This window comes from Dromiciops gliroides, chromosome 1 (assembly GCF_019393635.1).
Source record: "Dromiciops gliroides isolate mDroGli1 chromosome 1, mDroGli1.pri, whole genome shotgun sequence".
In the NCBI taxonomy this organism is placed as follows: domain Eukaryota; kingdom Metazoa; phylum Chordata; class Mammalia; order Microbiotheria; family Microbiotheriidae; genus Dromiciops; species Dromiciops gliroides.
Genome location: NC_057861.1, coordinates 59,434,021 through 59,457,305, shown reverse-complemented (window position 1 = coordinate 59,457,305; position 23,285 = coordinate 59,434,021). Strand labels below are relative to the sequence as shown.

The 23,285-nt window shown below is 41.9% G+C and overlaps 1 protein-coding gene across 4 annotated transcripts in view; it reads left to right on the top strand.

The window, feature by feature from the left end:
* Nucleotides 1-15,823, top strand: part of TPM4 (tropomyosin 4) — a 44,625-nt gene extending 28,802 nt beyond the window's left edge. For 2 of the 4 annotated variants that reach the window (XM_043976032.1, XM_043976034.1), the window contains 6 exons: nt 1,177-1,294; nt 2,181-2,251; nt 3,543-3,618; nt 7,231-7,293; nt 7,378-7,447; nt 14,202-15,823. In XM_043976032.1, coding sequence (XP_043831967.1) covers nt 1,177-1,294; nt 2,181-2,251; nt 3,543-3,618; nt 7,231-7,293; nt 7,378-7,447; nt 14,202-14,284 — 481 coding nt within the window. In that variant the 3' untranslated portion in view covers nt 14,285-15,823. Of the gene's footprint in view, nt 1-1,176; nt 1,295-2,180; nt 2,252-3,542; nt 3,619-7,230; nt 7,294-7,377; nt 7,448-9,416; nt 9,803-14,201 lie in introns of those variants that run through there. The other 2 variants (XM_043976033.1, XM_043976035.1) reach the window with 2 other exon arrangements.
* Nucleotides 15,824-23,285: the final 7,462 nt, after the last annotated feature.

The following is a 23,285-nucleotide window of genomic DNA, read 5'->3' as shown; positions in this document are numbered from 1 at the left end:
GGCTCCCACAATTAGGTACCAAATATACTTAGTCTAATAAGGAAGATTCTGTAGAGATAGGTATGGCAGCAACTTGGATCCAGGAGACAGGGGTTCAAGTCTCTGGGGCCATGCCTCTACAAGTGTCAGTTTCCTCATCTGTAATATGGGGATAATAATATCTGGAAAACAGGCAGCTAGGTGGTGCAGTGGATAAAGCACCAGCCCTGGATTCAGGAGGACCTGAGTTCAAATCCAGCCTCAGACACTTGACACTTAATAGCTGTGTGACCCTGGGCAAGTCACTTAACCCTCATTGCCCTGCCAAAAAAAAAAAAAAAAGAGCACCCATTCTGGAGTCAGTGGACCTAGGTTCAAATCTTGCTTTTGATACTACCTCTGACTTTGGGTAAGTCACTGAATCCCCCTGAGCCTCAGTTTCCTCATTTGCATAATGATAGACGAGATGGACTCCATCACCTGGTCTCCTCCCATTTTAAAACGATAGATGTTGGAACTGATGGCTTCTAAGGCCACTTCTAGCTCTTCGTTGTGTATTCAAAGGTCTCTTCTGGCTTTCATGGATAGAGTAGTGAACTGGAAATAAGGAAAGCCTGAATTCAGATCCTGCCTCTGTTACTTAATTGGTTGTATAGCCATGGGCAGTCACTTTCCCCCATGAGCCTCAGCCCCCTCATCTCCCTCATCTAAAAGACATAGAAATTGGGCTAGATACAGCCGGTAGGGACCCTAGAGGCCAAATTTATGATCCTATGTCATCAACTCCCTTCTGGCTCAAACATTCTATTATGGCGTCCCTTCCAGATCTTATGTTCTCCTATCCCAACTCTACATTCTCAAGTTCCTTATGGCTGTAACATTTTAGGTTTTACATTCCAGTGTCCCTCCCAACCCAAATGTTCTGTGTTCTAAGGGCCATCCTAGCCCTGACATCCCATGTCCTAAAGGCCCTCCTAGCTTTGATACCCTATGGTCTAAGGGCCCTCCCAGACTGATATCCTGTGTTCTCAGGGCCCTCCCAGCCCCGTCACTGCATTCTAAGGGCTCTGCTATTTCTACTATACCCCGTTAGAACTGAGTTCCGAGTTAGTGCATTTCTGGACCTGGGGTATTGTTTGAAATGATCATGTAAGGAAAAAGCCTGGACAAAGAGGAGTCTCTGTTGGCTCTCCACAGAGGAATGAAGGTGATTGAGAACCGGGCAATGAAGGATGAAGAGAAAATGGAAATTCAGGAGATGCAGTTGAAGGAAGCCAAGCATATCGCAGAGGAGGCTGATCGCAAATATGAGGAGGTAAGGCCTAGGGGCCAGTGTCACAGGAAGTGGGGAAAATGAGAAAGAACCCGAAGGGGCCTTCCTAAAGGAAGCTCTTGGTGAGTTGGATTGGCCCCTTCTGTCTTCATGTTTGTTTACCCAGAGATAGTTCTTTGGATAGAAGCCCATTTCCACTAAAGCTAAAGCAGCTGGCAACTAGGGAAGTGCTAGTGAAGGCACCAAGTGGCCTTTTGGTATCTGGTGTTCAGAGAATTGGTCCATTCCATTTTCCAGTTTGTAGAATCTTATGGATAAAACCTAGAGTCTGTGTGGGGGTATAATATTGCGAAGGATCTGACAGGCTTCTGCTGGATTTACCTACCTGGTCCAGTGGAAAGAGCACTGGTTCTGAAGTCAGAGGACCTGGGTTCGAATCTTGCCTCTGACACTATTTCTGTGACCTTGGGTGAGTAACATAATCTCCTTGAGCCTCAGTTTCCTCATCCTCAAAATGAGGGTTTTATACTTGGTGGCCTCTGAAATGCCTTCCACTTCTAGGTCTGTGATCCCTCTGCAGGTAATGTTAATAATCTGTATAGTGCTTGGAGAGGCAGCATGGTGTAGTGGATAGAAAGTTAGCCTCAGAGTCAGGAGGCCTGGGTTCAGATCCTACCACATTGGCTTTATAACCCTGGGCAAGTCACTTAACTCTCAGTGCCCCCCAGGCAACTGTCTCTAAGACTAACTTATAAAATAGGACCATACATTTTTTAAATTGTACTTTAAGGATAACTCCGACAAAGCTCTGCTGTCTTCTCTGCCACCTAAGGAGATCATAAAAATGTACAGAGGAAAAAAATGGGCAGATGTTGGGGATGTGACGTATGTGAGGAGAAGACCAAGCCCTTGGTTTTTCTCTTCGCAGGTAGCCCGTAAGTTAGTCATCCTTGAGGGCGAGCTGGAGCGAGCAGAAGAGCGCGCTGAGGTGTCAGAGCTGTGAGTACCAGAGCCCTGGGAGTACCAGCATGGGAGCAAACCTGAGGCCTAGGTGTTTCTTGGTTGTCCTACCAAGCTGTCTTTCTCCATAGTGAGCAGATATATCCTAGAACAAGGTCATGACCCTCAGCTCCTAATGGCTCGAATGCCTGACATTCATCCAGTTCTGAGCTGAGGTCACACAAGGCACAGCCAGTCCCTCTCACCCCACCCCACCCCCTTACTGAACCCTGTACTACTAGGAAATGACGCAAGATCAAGATTGGGATCCAGGAGGTGTGTTGTTAATTGTAGTCTACATGGCTGTCGGTGCTTATTAACCTGTCAGGCTCACCCTACGTGCTGATTCTGCTGAAAAAGATAGAGAAACGGGGGTAAAGAATACCAACTAGCCCCCAAGAGAGTCTCATTTCTCTCAGGAAGACCCCCTTTGACTCCGCAGCCAGGCAGCTCTACCTTCTCCCTGAGAAATCTCTGGAGAACAGCTTATCTAGATCCAGCTTATGATAGGCAGCATTCGCTTTTCTGCTGTTCTCCTTGTCCCTAAGGGAAGCAGGAAGCTTGATCCAGATCTGGCCAACTCAAAAAAAAAAAACCAAAAAAAAACAAACAAACCACCTCCCCCTGCCTCAGATAAGAATGTCTGCTTAGCACAGGATCTTCAATGAATGGAGATCTGGTTTCATTAATTTATCCCACTATCCTCTGCCTTCTCCCAAAACCGCCTGATCCAGAAATCTAACCAATATCCCCCCAGGTTCTTGGACTTTTGCATTCTTGCTTCTCACTCAAGTCCCAACTATTGGATGGGATTTATCAGTCCTGATTTCACAATGCCTGGGCAGCCTCCCAGCCTCACCCTTGGCAAGAACCCAAAAATTCTTAAAAGGGGGTGGAGGAAGCCCTGCAAATACTCCTGGGTCCGCCACGCCTTTGCATGGTATGGTACAATGTAGATAAGCGTGTAGCAAATATGTCTCAGGAAATCCATTTTTTAAAAAGAGAAAGAGAGAAAAGAAAGAAAGAAAGAAAATCCTCTAGCTAGTAGCTGAGTTTGTGGCTGGCTGGCCTGTCAGGGCCCTGGCCACGAGAGTGCTCCCCTGGCTAAGGAAGATCCCTGAATAGACCAGTCAATCAATAAGCATTTATAAAGTGCCTACTATGTGCCGGCCATTGAGCTAGGCAGTGGGATACAAAGTCCAAAAAAGAGAGATCTTGCCCTACAGGAGCTTACATTATCTCATCTGTTTGTGCTTCTCCGAGCCCCTGATTTGCTCTTCTCTTTGTGCAGTAAATGTGGTGATCTGGAAGAGGAGCTGAAGAACGTCACCAACAACCTGAAATCCTTGGAGGCTGCATCTGAGAAGGTCAGGGGTTGGCTGGTTTTCCTGCGGGTTGTTAACTCACCCTTGTTTGATGGTCATGGCAACGTTTAGGATCAAAAATGGTCCCAAGCAGGGGGCAGCTAGGTGGTGCAGTGGATAGAGCACCGGCCCTGGAGTCAGGAGTACCTGAGTTCAAATCCGGCCTCAGACATTTAACACTTACTAGCTGTGTGATCCTGGGCAAGTCACTTAACCCCAATTGCCTCACTAAAAAAAACAAACAAACAAACAAACAAAATGGTCCAAAACCTTAGAAATTGTACCTTGCCCTGAGCATGCCTCTGGTTCCAGGTCTGATGGGATTTTTTCCCCTCCACTCTACCCCTTACAAAAGAAGGCATTCAAAGTCTGGAACTCCCATGGTCTGAGTTTGTTAAACCATCTGCTATTGCCATCAAATGGGCAAACTGAAATGAAGAGAGAAGTTAACAGAGCACTCTTTTCTAAGACCAAAGGGTCTTAGAAGAATATAGAATCCTATGGGTCCCTTGAAATTCTGTTTTACCGTAGATGTAATTATTCTGGGAGTCAAGCAGTCTAAGGACCTCAGGAATAGGATTTGGAAGACCCGAATACCAATGACCCCAATACCAAAAAAATCATTAAAAGTTGTGCCGTAGGGGCGGCTAGGTGGCGCAGTGGATAAAGCACTGGCCCTGGATTCAGGAGTACCTGAGTTCAAAGCCGGCCTCAGACACTTGACACTTATTAGCTGTGTGACCCTGGGCAAGTCACTTAACCCCAATTGCCCTGCCCAAAAAAAAAAAAAAAAAAGGTTGTGCCGTGTGTGTGTGTGTGTGTGTGTGTGTGTGTGTGTGTGTGTGTGTGTGTGTTATTTGCATATGTATATATGTGTATGCATGTATATACATTTGTATAAAACACATTATAATCTGCAGAACACTTTCACATTTCTTTACGACAATCCTGTGAGCAAGGCATATATTAATATACCCATTCACCATATGGGGAAACTGTAGCCCAGAGAGTTTATGGGTGATTCTCAAGGATACAGCTAGATAATCACAAAGCCAGGACTGTACCAAATCCCACCTCTCAACTGAAGCCTTTTCCATCAGAATTCTCGGGTAGTTTCATAGGGACAAGTTGGAGAGAGCTTCTCTCAATGTTCTTCTCTATTTCATAGAGAAATTCTACCTTCTAAAAATATTTCTTCTCTGGTTAATTAGACTTTTATTAAGTGTGTAGAGCACTGTGCAAAGCACAAAGTTTAGCTGAAACCTTGTTCCTGGCCTCATGAAGTTATAGCCTAGCAAGTAGATAAGAAACAGAACTAAATACATAATGCGTAGAGTAGACACAGATCATGTTTCAATGATGTCCAAGAGAGAAGGTCTTAGCAAATGGGGGATACGGGGGAAGATTGGTGAAGCTTCAGGTAGGTGGTGGCATTAAAATACAGGTCATAATTCAGAAGGCAAAGAAAGAAGAAAGTCATTCCAGGCCTAAAGAACAATGTGAGCAAAGGCATGAAGCTGGGCAAATGGGGAGTATTTTCAAGAGATGGAAAATAACCCAGCTTAAATAGAGGGGAGTAGTTTTCTAGAAGCCTAAAAGGGTAAATTGGCCCTGGATTATGAAGGGCTTTGAATTCAAAGGTGTTTGAACTATACTCCATAGACAGTAGGGAGCCACTGGAGATTTTTGAGTGAAGGAGTGAGGTGATCAGATTCATGCATAAAAATTAGTCTGGAAGCATGTGAAGAAGGATGGATTAGATGGGTTTGGGGGTTGGGAGAGTTGGGCAGCTAGGTGGCCCAGTGACTAGAGTACCAGACCTGAAATCAGGAGGACCTAAGTTCAAATTTGACCTCAGATACTTACTAGCTATGTGACCCTGGGCAAGCCACACAACCTTGTTTACCTCAGTTTCTTCATCTGTCAAATGAACTGTAGAAGGAAATGGTAAACCACCCCAAGAAAAGCCCAAAAGGGGTCACAACTGGACAACAACAGGGAACTGGGAGAGTAGAGACAGGAAAGCTAGTTAAAAGGGTCATGCGGTGCTCCATGCAGATGACAATGAAAGCTTGTGCCAGGGTGGAAACTGTGGGGACAGAGAGGAGACAGATTTGAGAGCTTATTACAAAGGTGAAACAGCAGACTGGTAACTGATTGGATAGAAGTGAAGGAGGGAGATAAGAGTCAAAGACGATGCCAAGGTTACAAACATGGGAGCCAGAGGGAGAAGTAATAAAATCAGAAGAACGGGTTTAGGGAGAAAGACATTTAAACACAGGTGACACGCTTATTAAATTTGCAGATGACATAAAACTGGGAGAAATAGCAAACACACTGGACACTGGGCCAAATCTGAAAAGATTAATTTTATGAGGGAAAAAATATAAAGTATTCACTGGGAATCAAAAAGTCAACCTCCCAAGCAGAGTTCATCTGAAAAAAAAATGAAGAATTTGGAGGATTTAGTAGACTCCAAATTCATTATGAGCCAAGTCAACATGACAGACAGGAAGGTGAAAGTGGCTTTGGGCCGCATTAAAACAGGTGTCAGGGGGCAGCTAGGTGGCGCAGTGGATAGAGCACCAGCCCTGGAGTCAGGAGTACCTGAGTTCAAATCCAGCCTCAGACACTTAACACTTAATACCTGTGTGACCCTGGGCAAGTCACTTAACCCCAATTGCCTTGCTAAAAACAAACAAACAAAACAAAAAAAAACCAGGTGTCAGTCCTAGGACAAAGCAGATGACAGTACTGTGGGTACACATTGATAAGGTGGAGAGGGTCCAAAGTGGGGTCACAGGAATGGGAAAGGTCCTTGGGTTCATACCACATGAGGCTTAGTTGAAGGAACCAGGGGTGTTTAGCCCAGAGAAGACTCGGGGCTCTTCAAGTCTTTGGAGTGTCATGTGGAAGAGAGATTAGATCAAAGAAAGCCATGGGAGGAAATTGTTAAGAGGCAAATTTAGACCTGATAAGGAGAAAACTTCCTGACCATGAATGCTGTCCCAATGTGGAACAGCCCGCCTCAGGAGGTAGTAGGCTTGTCTCACAGGGAGCCTTGGATGGTTCTTTTTCAGATAGGATGGGGAAGAGATTCACATTCAGGTATGGGTTGGACTTTCTGAGATCTCCCCTTCCATCCAAGGATATATAGTACTTTTCAAATCTTAAAGCACTATGTAAATGCCAGTTATTGGTATTATTGTTAGCCTGCAGTCCCCAGGTCTGTAGTTTATTCATTCCTTGAGCCTTCCATGGCCTTCCTGCTGAGCTCAAACAATGTTTATAGAGCAATATAGGGGTGTGCTGGTCAATGTTTAACAATGGGGCTCTCTGGAGAAAACATGTCTGCATGTACTTTTAAGTTGAATCTAATTATTCAGACTTCTTACACCTAAAAAAAATCAACAAAACAGAAATCAAGCTCTAAATTATAGTGATTTATGAAATGTAACATGTAACATGTTGAAAAACGTAACAATCCCAGCCAGTTAGAGCTGCCTCCAGCACGTCCCTGCTTTTAGCTCTAGGTCTCTCTATCAGCTTGGTTCAGAAGCTAGTCTCTGCATGGGATAAAATCACATCAAGGTGATGATGTTGTTGTTTTTACAGTATTCTGAAAAAGAGGATAAATATGAAGAAGAAATCAAACTTCTGTCTGACAAACTTAAAGAGGTAAGTTGGCTCGTGGTGATGACTTAATGATTCTCCCTGTGCTGGCCTTTGTTGCAATGGGTTTGTTTTCCTCCTTTTCCCTAGGCTGAGACCCGGGCTGAGTTTGCAGAAAGAACTGTTGCAAAACTGGAAAAGACCATTGATGACCTGGAAGGTATGACATGCCTGTATAAATATGTCCCTTCCCTTCTCCTCAGAGGGATGGCATTTTCCTCATAAGACTCTTAATAGGCTGCTGTCAAACTAAAGCGTCACCAATAGGTTATTTACCATTTCTTAGAAGGAATTCTAGCTCTGCCTGTGTGACCCTGGTTGAGTCTCATTAATTCAAGAGGCATTTGTCAAATGCCTACAATATTCAAAGCATTTCTTTTCTGTGATCCTCAGTTTCCCCACCTGTCAAATGAGAGATGGACAAGATTAGGGGTTCTTAACCTTGTTTGTGTCATGGACCCCTTTGGCAGGCAGTCTAGTGAAACCTATGGGTCCTTTTAAAATAGAATGCTTTTAAGTTAATAAAATAAAAATACATAAGATTACAAATAAACACAATTATGTTGAAATACAGTTACCAAATGGGGGGGGGTGTTAAGTGACTTGCCCAAGGTCACACAGCTAGTAAGTGTCAAGTGTCTGAGGCCGGATTTGAACTCAGGTCCTCCTGAATCCAGGACCTGTGCTCTATCTACTGCACCACCCAGCTTCCCCCCAAAATATTTTAAAACAAATTCATGGACCCTGGGTCAAGAACCCCTGGATTTGATGAGCTCTAAGGTCTAAAAGAGATCACAGAATTGAAAACAGATTTCTTAGAAAATTTTATTTAGATTTTTCAGTAATAATAATTAGAGCTAATATTTCTGTAGTACCTACTGTGTGCCAAGTACTCTGCTAAGCATATAAATACATTATTCAGGGGTGCTTTGTATTTATTTATAATATTATAATAATATATGTATGTGTGTATAGACATATATAAATTTACATGTCTATTTAAAGCTCATAGTACTTGTTACCCCCATTCCATTTAAGGGGTAGAGTGATGGTCTTACTTTAAATGGAGAATAAAAGAATCAGAGTAGCTCTACCATTAACTTGCAGTTGCATTACTTGGGACCTCAGTTTCCCCATCTAAAAAATGAAGGTACTGGACTAGGTGATCTTCAAGGTCCCTTCCAACTGTAGCATTCACTGGTCTTTTATATATATTTATCAGAGACTGCTTTATTCAGGGCATGGGAAAAGATACCGGGTTGCAGTCAATCAGCAAAATGTAAAGTCTTCTGTTAGGTCCTGGCAAACATAAATAAGACATCAACCCGGCTCTCAAGGAACTCCCAGTCTAGTAGAGCAGTACTGGCAAACAACAGAAATGGATATTGACTTAGAAAACCACAATTTTTTTAGAAAACCACAAATTAACATTATGTTGCATCATATTTTTATTTAATTTGTTCAGCATTTTCCAATTACATTTTAATCTGGTTCTGGCCATACTCCAGTTTGACACCTCAGAAGTAGAGAGATGATACCAACACCAATAACTATAATATGTAATATTATATGATAAGTGCATTAGAGAATTATACGATGATACTCTCTGGTATCTGAGGGTGGAAAGAAAAAGGTCAGCTGAAGGAATAAGACATAGTCCCTATCTTTAGGGAGTTTAAAACCTAATAAGTACAAAAAAAAAAAACCCCTAATAAGAGGATAGATGATGTATGTGTGGTTGGACAAGGGGGATGACCTGTTAAATATGTAACTATATTAAATTATATTATAGTAAATATTATATAAGAATAATTTAAATATAACTGGATGATATTGTGCCATTAGAAGTAAAAAATGATTGGTCAGGTGGCGTTTGTCCCCTTCAGAGACCTAAATGTTTGAGGCATGTGTATTAATGTTCCAATGACCAAATCCTCCATCTATCTTTAAGTAGTTTAGACATTATTTTGTGAACTTTTGGTTTTTTCTTTCACTTTCTCTCATTTACACATTTTCCTCACTTTTTTTTCTCCCATTGCAAATCTGTTATTGCTTCCTTCCAACCCCTGCATTCTCTCCCTTGCATTCCTTCCCTCTGTTCGTTCTCCACCGCTCCTTGTGCTCGGCAGACGAGCTGTACGCCCAGAAACTGAAATACAAAGCGATCAGTGAGGAGCTGGACCACGCACTCAACGACATGACCTCTCTCTAGAGGGCGTTTCCTCTCTGTCTCTACCACCCTGCCTCCTGTCCTACTTAGCCTGGATTTGGCCTCTTCACTGTGACCAAGGCTCTTAGGGGGCTTCTGGCCTTTGCCAGCTTCACTCTACTCACTCACGTCATCCTCCAGTGACCATGTCTCTAAGTGACCTATTGAAATAAAGACAAGTGGTCTACATCTCTAAGCTTTCTTCTTTCTTTTCCATTTTCCCACTTGCTACTTTTGCACCATCCCCAGGCTCTCTTTCTCCATGGCTCACACACATGGAAATTTTACCTCCTAGAGAAAAGGACTCTTTTCAGATGCATTTATCTGAGAGTTGATTTAATAAAGCCCAATAGCTCCCATTTAGATACCAATTTCAAGTTTATAGAGCACTTTCCTGATTTGTGGACAAAATACTCATTAAGCCCATGTTTGCATAAGCCCCCAAGCACAGACTTTTACTGGGGTTCTATTGTTATGTTATGGCCAATACTGTTAGATGGTAATTATAATGGTAGGGCATATTCCTATAGTGCTTTAATAGTGGAAATGGTGCTTTCCTTATTACCATCCCTGTGACATCAGGATTTCAGGAGACATCATCCCCATGGTATACAGATAAGGAAACTGAGCTCCAGTGGTGAAAGGACTTGCTTAAGGACAAGCAGATTATAGGAAGCTTTTTTTAGGGATAGGATTAGGGAATGGACCTGTAATTTCACTGGTACAGGGAGCTCCCACATGAGATAATACCCTCAGCCATTGCAAGTGGTTACCATCCCTGCAACTGAGTCCCTAGAATGCAATGAGCTCAAGAGGCAGGTTCAGGGTCACTGAGCCTGGATGTGGCAGAGCTGAAGCTTGAGCCAAAGTCTTCCTGGCTTCAAGGTCGGCCTTCTCTATCCACTGCTCTGTACTTCCTCTTCTTTTTAAATAAATAAAAATCTGCTATAATTTTCCCAGGTCTCTAGATAACTTCAGATGTACTGAGTGGGAAGACAGCAGACACCACAAAAGCAGAAAAGTTTCTGGCCTTGGGCACATGGTGTTTTGAAGAGCTGTAACTAAGACAGGGCAACTGTATTTTTATCTTGGGTTCCTAAAATCTAGTGGACAGCATTTGTAGTCCTGGATAGCTAAAAAAAAAAAAAAAAGACCCAAAATCTGAATTTAGTGCCTAGTTAGCAGAGCAAATTAGCTCAAATAGGAAACTAGCAGGTGGCCTGTACTTCCTCTGCCACTGGCTCTGGTGTACCCCTTCCTGTCCCAACCTCACCATTTTCTTCTTAGCAATGGCCAGTATTTTAGGGTCTCTACCTCCCACCCCCAAGTGAAGGGGTAATTGATGTTTTATGGCCACACACACACACACACACACACACACACACACACACACACACACACACACACACCCTGGGCATAAAATTGCTTTTGTAAAGTACAGTAAGCCTTCCTTTTGGGAATCTAAGGGCCTGGGTTGAATCCCCGTTGTGCTAAGCATGTCACTTCCTCTGATGGTCTCAGTTCTCATATCAGTTATATGAAAGGTTTGGGCTAGGGCTGCTTCCAGCTCTCACATTGCATGACTCTAAGCCTGGAGGCAGCCTGTTCCCTGGTGGAGGGATTATATTCTAAATTCTACATTTCAGTTTCATTTCATTTGTTTTTCTTCATCTTTTATTCATGTTGAACTTTTAGGAAAAGGCACTTCACAAATCGTAATTGGTAATGGGGTATTAATCCTGCTCTTAGTCTTGAAGGACGGCAGAACTTCCTAAATTAAGACTCCAGCGAGATTCACCTGTTCATTCCCTGATCTCTAGAGGGAAAAGATGGGGAGGGGCCAATAAAAAGTATGCTGGGAATTAAGGGATGAAATTCTTCTAGGGAATGACAGTGGTCCTCAAGCAGGAAAAGTAATGTGGTTTTCTCCTATTGACTCCTAAGGAATCAGATTGTCACATGGCTTTCTAAGCCCCTTAAATTCAGAGAAGTCGTTAGATAAAACAAGGATGGTTCCCATTTCTGTAGTAATTTGTGGTTTACAAGGTTCTTTACTCGAAGCACCTGCAAGAGATAGGGACCACAGGGAGAATTAGCCTCAGCTTGCACAAGGAGAAACTGAGGTTTAGAGATGTGACTTAACATCACACAACTAGTAACATAACAGGGATGGGACTCAAACCCAGGCTTTTGTCTACAATCTCTCTCTACAATATTGAAGAGGCCTCCCCTAGTTCTTTTGATAATCTTCTGAGCCTGACTTGGGAGTCAGAAGGACTGAGTTTGAATTCTGGCTGTGTGACCCCAGGCTAATGTCCTCATCTGTCAGGTCTTAGACTTCAAGGTTCCATCCAGCTTGAGTAGCAGAAGCTATTTTCCCACTCTGAATACCAGTTTCCCCCTCTGTAAAAGGAAGATAAATATACTTGCTTCACAGGGTGGTTTTTAGGAAAGTGTTTTGTAAGCCTTAAAGTGCTATAGCAATGGAAGTTACAGTGAACCCACCCACACCACTTTGCTCCAGTTGCCTTTTCCTTGTTAGCATTTTCTTTTACTCTAACTCTTTCTACCCATTCCCATCACATATATCTACTTGGACGAGCCAAAGAATGGGATGGGTTTGGTTGCTGTTTTATCTTCTATGAAGTCAAGTAGAACCAGCCCAGCCTTTCTCACATATTTGTCCTCCATCTTTCCAGATATCTGTAAACTACCCTTTTAATATAACTGTGCTGCCACACCTGGCCAATCACTTTGTAGAATTCAACATCCGGCAGTACTTCCTTCATAAGAATTATATTTTAGGGAAGCTACTACAGTTGCAACCCTATGGCAAATTTCAGAACTTGTTCCCACAAACAGAAATAATACTTTCTAATCTAATCTAATGAAAGAGATGTGTTAGTACCTCAATCATCCTCACAAGATGGTAAGAGTTAGTTATTTAAGGAGATAGAATATTCAACTTAATTCAACCAACATTTGCTATATGGAAGGTTCTATGTTTGGCATTAGGGATACAGAGATAAAAAACAGCCCAGTACCTGCCCTCAAGAAGCTTACAGTTGTGTATAAGACCTATCCAAAATTTACTGTAATACAAAGCATAATTCAATTGGGCAAACCTTTATTAAACACCTACAATGTGCAAGAGTTAGTAATTAAGTAAAGAGGCAGGGAGTTAGCAAATGTGATGTGAGACTTGAAGAGAAATCAAGAGGTCACTTAGAGATGGGAAGTCAGGAAAGGTTTCTTGGAGGAGGCAGCATCTGAGATGAGGAAAGGATACAAGCAGGGAAATAAGGCAGTCTGTTCCAGACAGTTGCCAAAGTCAGCTGTCAAAGCAATATCAAGCCATGGGCCCACACACCATTGTAGTGTTGTATATTTCAAACTAGAAGGGACCTTCGAGATCATCGAGTTCTGCTCCCTCTTTTTACATAGGAGAAATGTAAGGAAAGTGAAATGCCCAGCATCATACAAATCATAAGGAGCAGAGCCAAGATAAAAAGCTGGTTCCATTGACTTCAAATCCAATAATCTTTTCCAGTACTCTATGCTGCCTCTGCAATGCTCTCCAAATCCGTGATGACTCAACTTTTTAAATAGCTTTTGGTTTAGAGCTTTGTCAAAAAGCCTTTTGAAAGTCTAAATCATTGTATTAAAAAAACCCTCCTCCCCCAACTTCTAAGTCAGATGTGACTTTTTCTTTTTTCTGCAATGTCCCTATATTCTTCGGCATCACAAAGTTTCCCTTGCCCATGTTCTTTCTCTGTCCTCTCTTTCAAACCACTGTTTTATCTCTTCCTCCTCATTCTCACACAGCACTAAATGGAAATCCTGTGAATTTTCTATCTTTCTTATTTGTGTCACCAAATTAGGAGTTTAGTAAAATGACTAAGGTATAATTAAAAGTGAAGTCATTGTACTGCCTTGCTGGGGGGAGGAGGGGGTTGTATTTAGTTTGTTCAGTAGCTAACCCTTCTAATAAATAACCTTCTAAGGTATAGAAATAATTGTACTCTGGAAACCCCAGTCCTCCCAAGCTGGAAAGGCTTTAGGACTGGTAAGAGACTCTGTCTGTCACCTGATGACCAGCGTCAGTAAGCACGGAAAGGCTCATTTACCACCAGATGGCTAGCCAGCAAGTGATTTTTTTTTTTAATTTTGCCATAACAACTCACAAAGACTATATACTGAAGTATGAAGGGACTGTTGTGTTGGAGGACATGTCTGCAATGATGAAATCATGCATCCTTGCGGCATTGAAGATTATAGAGAGATGCAGTAGGAGCACACACAGAAATAAAAATATAATTTGCATATCTGTTCAGTGAAGAAAAATTAGAATCGGAATCTCTAGGGCCATTTTCAACACTCTTAAAGGAGAAAAAAAGATAAATTATAGGACTGTGCTTTTCAACCAAAAGAAGAAGTAACAAATATTGCAGGTGCCTGCAAAAATGTGTTTAACACTGTGCCCAGGAGGACCATACACAAGTTTGAAATCGCTCAAATAGTAAAAGTTACATGATGAAAGTTCAGCCTGACAGTGAAGGTGATACAGTTGACTGTGAGTTTTCTGTTAGGCTAGTTAACAGCAGCTATGATTTCTTAAGTAGGTCTTTTGATAAGCTTGGATGGGTTTGAATTTTTTTTTAATGTGTTTTCACTTTTTTTTCCCCCCACTCTTAATCCTGACTAGAAAAACTTGCCCAGGCCAAAGAAGAGAACGTGGGCTTACATCAGACACTGGATCAGACATTAAACGAACTTAACTGTATATGAATCAAAAAAGAAGAATTTTGTTTGCCAGAAACTCAAGAACTTCATGTTGTCCCCTTCCCTTGTAAGAAGTTTCTTCTATTATTGCATCTTTTCTTTACTGGAAATGTCAATCAAATTATGAATACCTGACCAATATCTGTTATCAGAGAGGCTTTGGGCACCAGTTAAATCTAGTTCCTCCTTTCAAACAGCACACTAAAGCTTCTAGTTGGCTTTTTTTTTTTTATCCTTAAATTGCATTTTTTTTTTTCCTTAGGCAGGCAGGGTATTTAACTTAGGCCAAAATCTCCAAGATTGAGGGCATTCTGTTACACTCTAGGCAATAGCAGGGAACCCAACTGAGCTACTGGATCATGCCTGGGTTGATTTCAGAACACAAGCATTCCATGTCACCCTTCGCCTTTCTACAGAAGGGCAGGGACCATCTCATAAAATGGGTGGGGACTTTCCATGCACAGTGAAAAGGTTGTTTTAGGAAGTCATAAACCACAAAGAATGGCCTAATTATTGTGCCCTTCCTCCCACTCCATACTGCAGGGCAAACATCCTCTGAGCAGTCACTGAGAAAATACTTTTAAAAGATAATCGACCACATCTAGATTTTTTTTTTCTGGATGAATACTTGAGGTTCTGTTTTTGTATTAGTCCAAATATAGATGACCAGTATAAAAACCCCAATGTGGCCTATAATTGATGTTACTTTCACTGTATACCTAGACTTTTTTTTTCCTTGAAAAGAGATCTCATTTTAGTATTTTAGGTGAGATAAGCCTATATTTGGACCAGTCTAGTACTTTCCCAACTTCTCTCATTTAGGAATTGACTTCTGCAAAGCAACTGCAAGTCTCATTGCAAATAAGGAACAATGTTTGTTCTGTTCCCTGATTCTGTATGGTTGAACATCAGTAACAGAGTCAGCCAGCAAATCAGTGGAAACTATGATAGCAGCCTGTCTCCCTGATGGTCGGAGCACAGTAGTGCTTCCCATCACTGGTTCCAGCCCTTTTTCATGCCACTTTCTGTGTCCATGAATCTGCTGTCTAGAAATACAAGACTAAAGGCTCCTCACTGTCACTAAAGGAGAAAGAACATTTGAATTGTCTTGAGTTCGTTTTAGATTGCCATGGTATGGCAAATGGTATTCCAAAGGGATTTTAATCCCTATTTTTGGGACCAACTTAATAAAGACCAAAAACCTCCTGATTCAACTGGATTCAGAGAATTAAACAGACAGTACCTATTTGTTGTTGCTTAACGGTTTCCTTGTGTACAGCTCAGTGCTAAAACATTCCTTAATCCACCACAGTGTGGAACAGATATGAAGACTCAAGTTTACAGTTGTGATTAAAAATTACCCTGCTTCTAGTGTATAATCCCAGTCCTGATTCCTATTTATTAAGCATCACACTACCGAAAAACACACTAGGAAATGTGAAGCTGAATGAAACCAGTACTTCATTTAGATCTTTACCAAATGTATCATATGTAATAGTATCACCTTTTTCTAGCTTTTGGTCAAATAAATTTTTACATAAACTATTTTGAGTTTTTGAATGTGGTGGTGTGGGGGGGTGGCAGAAGCGGAATTCTTAAAATCATTAATCATTAATGGATACTCATAAATGGAAACATTTATAACCACTTTCTCTCATCTAAAAGCCATTTCAACTAGGTAACCACTGAAAACTGTTAATAATAAAGTACACCAAGAATGGCTTTTTTTATATTTAGATCCTGTAAACTAACAGATTGCCTCTCATCTTCATCATTCAGAGTCTTCTTACTCCATACACTACCAAAACATCACAATGGCACACATTGATATAATTATTTATATTGATATAAGTAATGCATATTCTTCTGCAAACTTTTTTTGGAACACCTACCAAGTGTAGGTTACTAAGAAAGCTACAAAGAAGACATAGTCTCTAATGGAGTTTATATTCTGGTAGGGAAGAAAAACCTGGAAACAAATAGTAATACAAGATAATATGTAATAAGTATAAAAATAAGGGTAGGGAGAACAGGTTCAGAGGAGGGAGAGAACCCTTTCAATTGGATGTGTCAGACTCCAATTCTTACACAGTTGTGATCTTTCATGTAACCGGCTTAAAAATGAAAACAGGCAGAGCCACTAAATGTTTACTGGAGTGTAATGTGGTCTGGGGAATGCTTTCCATTTCAATTCAACAAAAATGTGCCTGCTCTGTGAAAGGTATACCTAACACAAATGACAACAGTCAAGGCAAAAAGATCTTGATGGATTATAAAACTGGCCAAATCGAGTAAGATGACATTTAATAGGGCTACGTGGAAAATATTCCATTAACAATTTTAAAAAATCAATTTCACAAACAAGTACAAGGCATGGCTAGGCAACAGTTCATCTGAGAGACCTCTAGATATTTTTTCATGGGCTGCTAGCTCACCGTGAGTCAACACTGTGGTATGGCAGTAAATTAATGTGATCTTGGACTGCATTTAAAAGAAACTGAGTGGCCAAACAGCACCAATGCAGAGATATGAAAATGTACCTCCCTTCTTTACAGAGGTCCCCCCTTCCCTCTCCCAGCAATGAATGCAGAATGTCTTTGTTATTGTTACAAGAAATGGCTTTCTGGAAAAAGGAGTGGAAAGTGAAATATTAAGAAGTGTAGGTGGTGGGAAAACTAAAGATACCAGTACTTAAAAGAAAAAAGAATACTGTTCTTTGTGGATATAGGAGACATGGGTGTTGAACATTCCATATGTCACACTTGATTGATGTGTTTTGCTGACTAGCATTTTTTTATTTTATCTTTTATTCTTTATTTTAAGGGATGGTTCTCTGGGAGGGAGGAAAATGGAGGGACATATTGGGAAATGTAGGTGATGTAAAAACAATATGTCAATAAAAATATATATCCACAATTATTAAACACCTGCTGCATTCTGCTCTAGACAGACCACATTCAGTTCTGGTGTCACATTTTAGAAAGGACATTGGTAAGCTGGAAACCTTCCAGAAAAGTAACATGATGAAAAGACTGAATTCATGCCATAAGAAGCCTGGTTGAAGAAAATGGGGTGTTTAGCCTGGAGAAAGCTAAAGGAAGGGGTGGGGGGAAGGAGAGAAAAATAGTCCAGGACAACTTCATATTACAAACTTCAACAGAATCGGGTAAGTTGAAGGGGAAAGTTTATAGACATGTTAAGGGGTTTTTCCTGACTTCTAGAAGTCCAGCAGGCAGATAAAAAAAAAAAATACAAGATTCAAGTTCAAGAAGGGCTTGATCTTCCCGACCAGGAGAACTTCCTAGCAATGAGAACTATGCAAAACTAGATTGGGATGCTTTGGGCAATGTGGTGGGTAGGTACACCGGTGGCTGCAGTCTTAATGTTAAGAGTTGGATTACCCCTTGTTAGCAATGTTGTACATGCAAAAACAAACAAATAAACAAAAACAAAAAACCCCAACCCTGTCCATGCTGGCCTAAACCAAAGCTTCTTCTTCTTTTTTTTTTTTTTTTGGTAGGGCAATGAGGGTTAAGTGACTTGCCCAGGGTCACACAGCTAGTGTCATGTATCTGAGGCTGAATTTGAACTCAGGTCCTCCTGAATCCAAGGCCAGTGCTTTATCCACTGCACCACCTAGCTGCCCTAAACCAAAGCTTCTTCCTTTTTTTTAATTAATAAAGTATTTTATTTTTTCCCATTACATGTAAAGATAGTTCTCAACTTTTGTTTATACAAGCTTTACAATTTCAGATTTTTCTCCCTCCCTCCCCTCCCTCCCCCCTCCCCTAGACAGCAGGTAATCTGATATAGGTTATATATATATATATACACATAATAACATTAATCCTATTTCTGCATTAGTCATGTTATAAGAGAAAAAGAGCAATGATGAAAAACCTCAGAATAGAAAAAAACAACAGCATCAAAACCAAAAGAGTATGTAAACCAAAGCTTCTTAAACTGTGGGTCACAACCCTATAACGGTCACGTAACAATGTGGTGGTCACAAAAAATTTGGTAGTAAATGTTTGATTTGTATACCTATTTTATATACCTTTATATCTGGGGTCACGTAACAATTTCTCAGGTGCAAAGAGGTCAGAGTGGGAAAAGTTAAGAAGCCCTGGCCTAGGCAATCCCTGAATTCCATTCCAAACTCTGAGTTTCTGGGATTCTGGGCAGTTTCTTTACAAGCATTTTCCCCTCACCTCCATTTCGCACAGTGCCTTGAACAAAGTAAGGCAGCATTAATTGTTAAATGCATACCTATTCTAGCCTCTTCCCAGTCCTCTTCCCAACACTTAAAAAGCCCTGCCCTCTCTCACTTCCATGCCCTTGCTCTCTCTGTCCCCAGTATGGAATGATCTCACTTTCTCCTTGGCCCATTGAATTCCTATCAATCAATCAACTTTCATTTAGTGCCTTCTACACCTCGTTAATAGGGTCGCTTACTATAGTGGCTTTTTGTTTTGTTTTTGGTTTTTGGTTTTTTTGGGGGGGCAATGGGAGTTAAGTGACTTGCCCAGGGTCACACAGCTAGTAAGTGTCAAGTGTCTGAGGCTGGATTTGAACTCAGGTACTCCTGAGTCCAGCGCCGGTGCTTTACCACTGCGCCACCTAGCTGCCCCTGTAGTGGCTTTTGCAAACCTTTTCATCCCTCCTCAAACCTCTCATGGCTTCCTGCCCCAATCCTCTCAGCTGAGAATTTGCCACATATCCACTGAAGAAAAAAAAAAAAAAACTACTCTCTCCTCCTCATCTCACATCACTCAAATGCCTTCTGCCACCATCTACTCTACTCTTGTCTCATATAAAGAGGTGGCCCTTGCCAAGGCAAATGCCTCTACCTGCACAGGTGAGTCCATTCCATCTCACCTTCTCCAGCAGATTGCCTCTATCATCCTCACTCACTAATCTATCTTTCCCTATTCATTGGCTACTTCCCTGATGCCTACAAACACATCCATGTCTCAGTTATCCTCAAAAAACAGACAAACCAACGCATCCTTGTCCATCCTTGTAGCTTTCATCCCATCTCCTCCCTTTTGAGGCTAAAGTCCTTGAGAAGGCCATCTAAAACCAATGCCTCTATTTTTTTCCTCTCACTTTCATAATTCTGTAATCCGGCTTCCCATATCATTTGACTGCAACATCTCTCTTAGTTGTCAAATTGAATGGTCTTTTCTCAATCCTCATCCTTCTTGACCTCTCTGCAGCCTTTGACGCTATTGATCATCCTTTTCTCCTGGATACTTTGTTTTCATGACACTAGTCTCCTGGTCCTTCTCCTGTCTGCTCCTTTTCAATCTCTTTTTCTGGATCTTCGTCCATGTCACACCTACTAAACCTAAGTCATCCCCCAAGGTTCTTCTAACTCTGTACTATTTTGCTTAGTGATTGGCTCCCATGGGTTGTGATCATCTCTTATGCAGATGATGCTCAGATTTATCCAGTCCTAACTTCTCTCCTGGCTTTCATTAAATCTCCAGCTGCCTACTGGACAACTAGAACTGGATGCCTTAAACTCAACAAGTCTAAAATATAATTCATGATCTTTCTCCCAAACTGTCTCCCCCCAAAACTCCTATCAAGGGCACCACCATCTATCTTCCCAATCATTCCCAGTCACCCAGGCTTGGAATATGAATATCATTCTCACCCCCCACCTCCAATCTGTTAATAAGTACTGTGAAGAGTACCTTGCACACACCCCTTCTCTCCTTTGATATTGCCACCCCCTAATCCAAGTCCCAATCACTTCATGTTAGAGGCAATAGCCTTCTGGTTGATTGTCCTGCCTCAATGAGGTCCCTCCACACCCCAGTCTATTCACTCATCTATCAAAGTGATCTTCCTAAAGTGAAGGTCTGATCACGTCACATGTCCCCCCTCTACTTCATTCAATCTCCAGGTTAAATAGAAGATCATCTGTTTGGGTTTCATCACCTGATCACCTGATTCCTTCCTAGCTTTCCAGTCTTATTTTATTTGACTCCCTCAAAGAGGTGATCCAGTGACACCGGTCTCCTTGCTAGTGAAGGCTTCCTTGGCTGTTCCTCAAAAAAAAAACAACCTCCATATCCCAAGAGATCACTCTCCATCCATTTTCACTGGCTTTCCCCCAAGCCTCCAATCCTTTCCCTTCTCAAATCTACCTTCTGGCTTTCCCAACTTCCTTAAAGGTCTAGCTAAAATCCCACCTTGTACAAAAAGCCTTTCCTGGTCACCTGTTAATGTACTGCCTTCCCTCCAAGATTATCTCCAATTCATCCTGTATATATTTTATTTATACATATTTGTTGGCATGTTGTCTCCCCATTAGATTGTAAACTCCTTGAGGGAGTGAACTTTGTATTCCTAGAGTTTTATCTCAGTGCCTCAGTAGGCACTAGTAAATGCTTATTGAATTTATTACAAGATATAAAAGGGAAGGGGGGGGGGACATGGGCTAGTGCTGGCCTTTGAGCTAGGAAGGTCAGATTCAAGTGCTGCCTGATATGTGGCCTAGACAAAGTTATTCAAGTTCTCAAGCAACTCTCTTAAGACTTAACTTACAGAGAAGGCGGCAACATGCTTGGTAGAGGGTGTTGCCTCATTTGGGAATTCCTTATGTCAGTGAAACTAGAGGTTGTGAGAGTCTGATTAAAAAAAAAACAAAACAGGGTAATGGTGGGAGAGTGTATGAGAGGAAGGAAAGAGACAATGTTGCAGTGTGTAGACAGCTAGCCTGAGTCAGGACGACCTTTGTTCACTTACAGCCTCAAGTTCAAACTGGCTGCTTTACCATAGGCAAGTCACTTAACCTCTCAGTGCCCTTTCCCTAAGACTTAAGGGCAGAGACTGGCCACTCCAAATAGGAATTTCCTCCCTCCCAGTTACCATTGAAATCACAAGTCCCATTAAGTAGGGAACAGGGAGACAACACAATTTATCTTTTCACCTTCGAATCAAATTCCACTTCTAGGAAGCTTTCCCTAGTGGGAGGGAGGGGGCAGGCAACAGTCTCCCTCACACAAGAATTTGTTTTTCCCCTCTCTATTGCACTTTTCATGGGATGCTATACATATTTCAGTTATATGTCTACATCCCAAACTTCTTTGATTTGAAAAAGGGTGGCCAGTTACAAGGAAGTCAGATTGCAGAGGGCCTGCCTGCAAGGCCAACTTGTATATATGTCATCTGGGAGGGAATCGGAATCCATTGAAGCTGGCTGAAGAGGAGAGTGACCCTTTTTTTTTTTTTGGTGGGGCAATGAGGTTTAAGTGACTTGCCCAGGGTCACTCAAGCTAATAAGTGTTGTTTGGGGCAAACTGCCTCAGTTTACCCAAATAACTCGAGGAGACCACCAAGTCAAGCAGAGACAGATTTATTACATTCCTGCAGGAATGGGCAAACTCAATGACTGAGTCGAAATAGCTAATACATGCCTTGACCTTTTATAGGAATGTTGGTCAGGGGCGAAGTCCCCACACACACTAGGGCGAGCTTACAATCTAACATCCAATCCTGTCTCACCCAGGGTGCGTGTTTAGCTCGTGATCAATGTATGGAGACATGCATACCTGTTCCAGGAACAAGGGGGAAAAGGGGAGGGGGAACAAGGTCAACCAAAGGAAGAGGGAACAGGGGAGTGACAGTCAGATGTTTCAGATCTCACAGTTCCCACTGACTCCCCTCTCCAGGCCCCTGTCTCTAAAGATATTCAACTTGAATAACAAGAAGAGTCACTCAGGTGTTTCAGCATTGTTTTGTAGTCAAGTTGATTTTAGAAGAATGACAGGCTTAAAATTTATCTTCGGCTATGTTGGGAAATCAAAGAAACAGAATAAAGAATAAAAGAATAATCCATTGTTGGGACCCTAGGGTCCAGGGGATTCTGCGCTGAGAAAAAGAAACATGTCACTTAACATCTGGTCTCAACTTAATTGCCGCATCCTGTGCCGAGCTCCGTGATCGCCTGCCCTTTCTTCTTGAGTCCCGAGTATTGAATTGGTGGGCAAACTCCCCGACCCACTCAACAGGGACTGGGGTTCTGATACATGATGGATTCCAGATAAAACTAAGATGTAGTTGACAAATGGGGAGACTAAGCAGAAGCAAAAATACTGTTAATTGGCAATAAAACTTAAAGGAGACAGTGAGAATTTGACAAGCAATAAACTTTTAAAACTAACTATACTGGGGCGGGGCTGAGTACCTTCCAGACCCCATCCTCAGAGTTTAATCTGACTCAAATCCATAATCATCTCATACAGTGTCAAGTGTCTGAGGCTGAATATGAACTCAGGTCCTCCTGAATCGAAGGACAGTGTTTTATCCACTGCACCACCTAGCTGCCCCCCAAGTGACCCTTAAAAAAAAATCCAACCTGGAAGTTAAAGCTCTGAGGATGGAGGTGAGACCATTAGTCAGAAGGTCAGAAAAAATTGAGGGCTAGACTGGTGGGTATCAAGGAGGAAAAAAGAAAGGAAGGTGGGAAAAGGAAAGAAGGAAAAATGGGAGGGAGAAAGGAAGAAGGAAGCAGGGAGAGAAGGGAAGGAAGGAAGGAAGGAAGGAAGGAAGGAAGGAAGGAAGGAAGGAAGGAAGGAAGGAAGGAAGGAAGGAAGGAAGGAAGGAAGGAAGGAAGGAAGGAAGGAAGGAAGGAAGGAAGGAAGGAAGGATGGATCTGACTTTAAAGCACTTACATTCCACTGGAATGAACATAAAATCAGTAAATGTGGCCTGGCCTTGCATTAAGAGGACCAGGCTTGAAGTTGTTGAAGACCTGAGTTCAGGTGGCCCCCTCAGACATATTGTCTATTTTCTGTGTGACCCTGGGCAGGTCACAGAACGTCTCGGTGCCTTTCATAAGGATAAGTTAGAAAGACGCTGCTACTTCATAGTGGAAGGATCAAGGAAAACAAAATGGGCAAAAAAAGATAGGACGATAAATGAATGAATGAATGAATGAATGAATGAATGAATGAATGAATGAATGAATGAATGAATGAATGAATGAATGAAC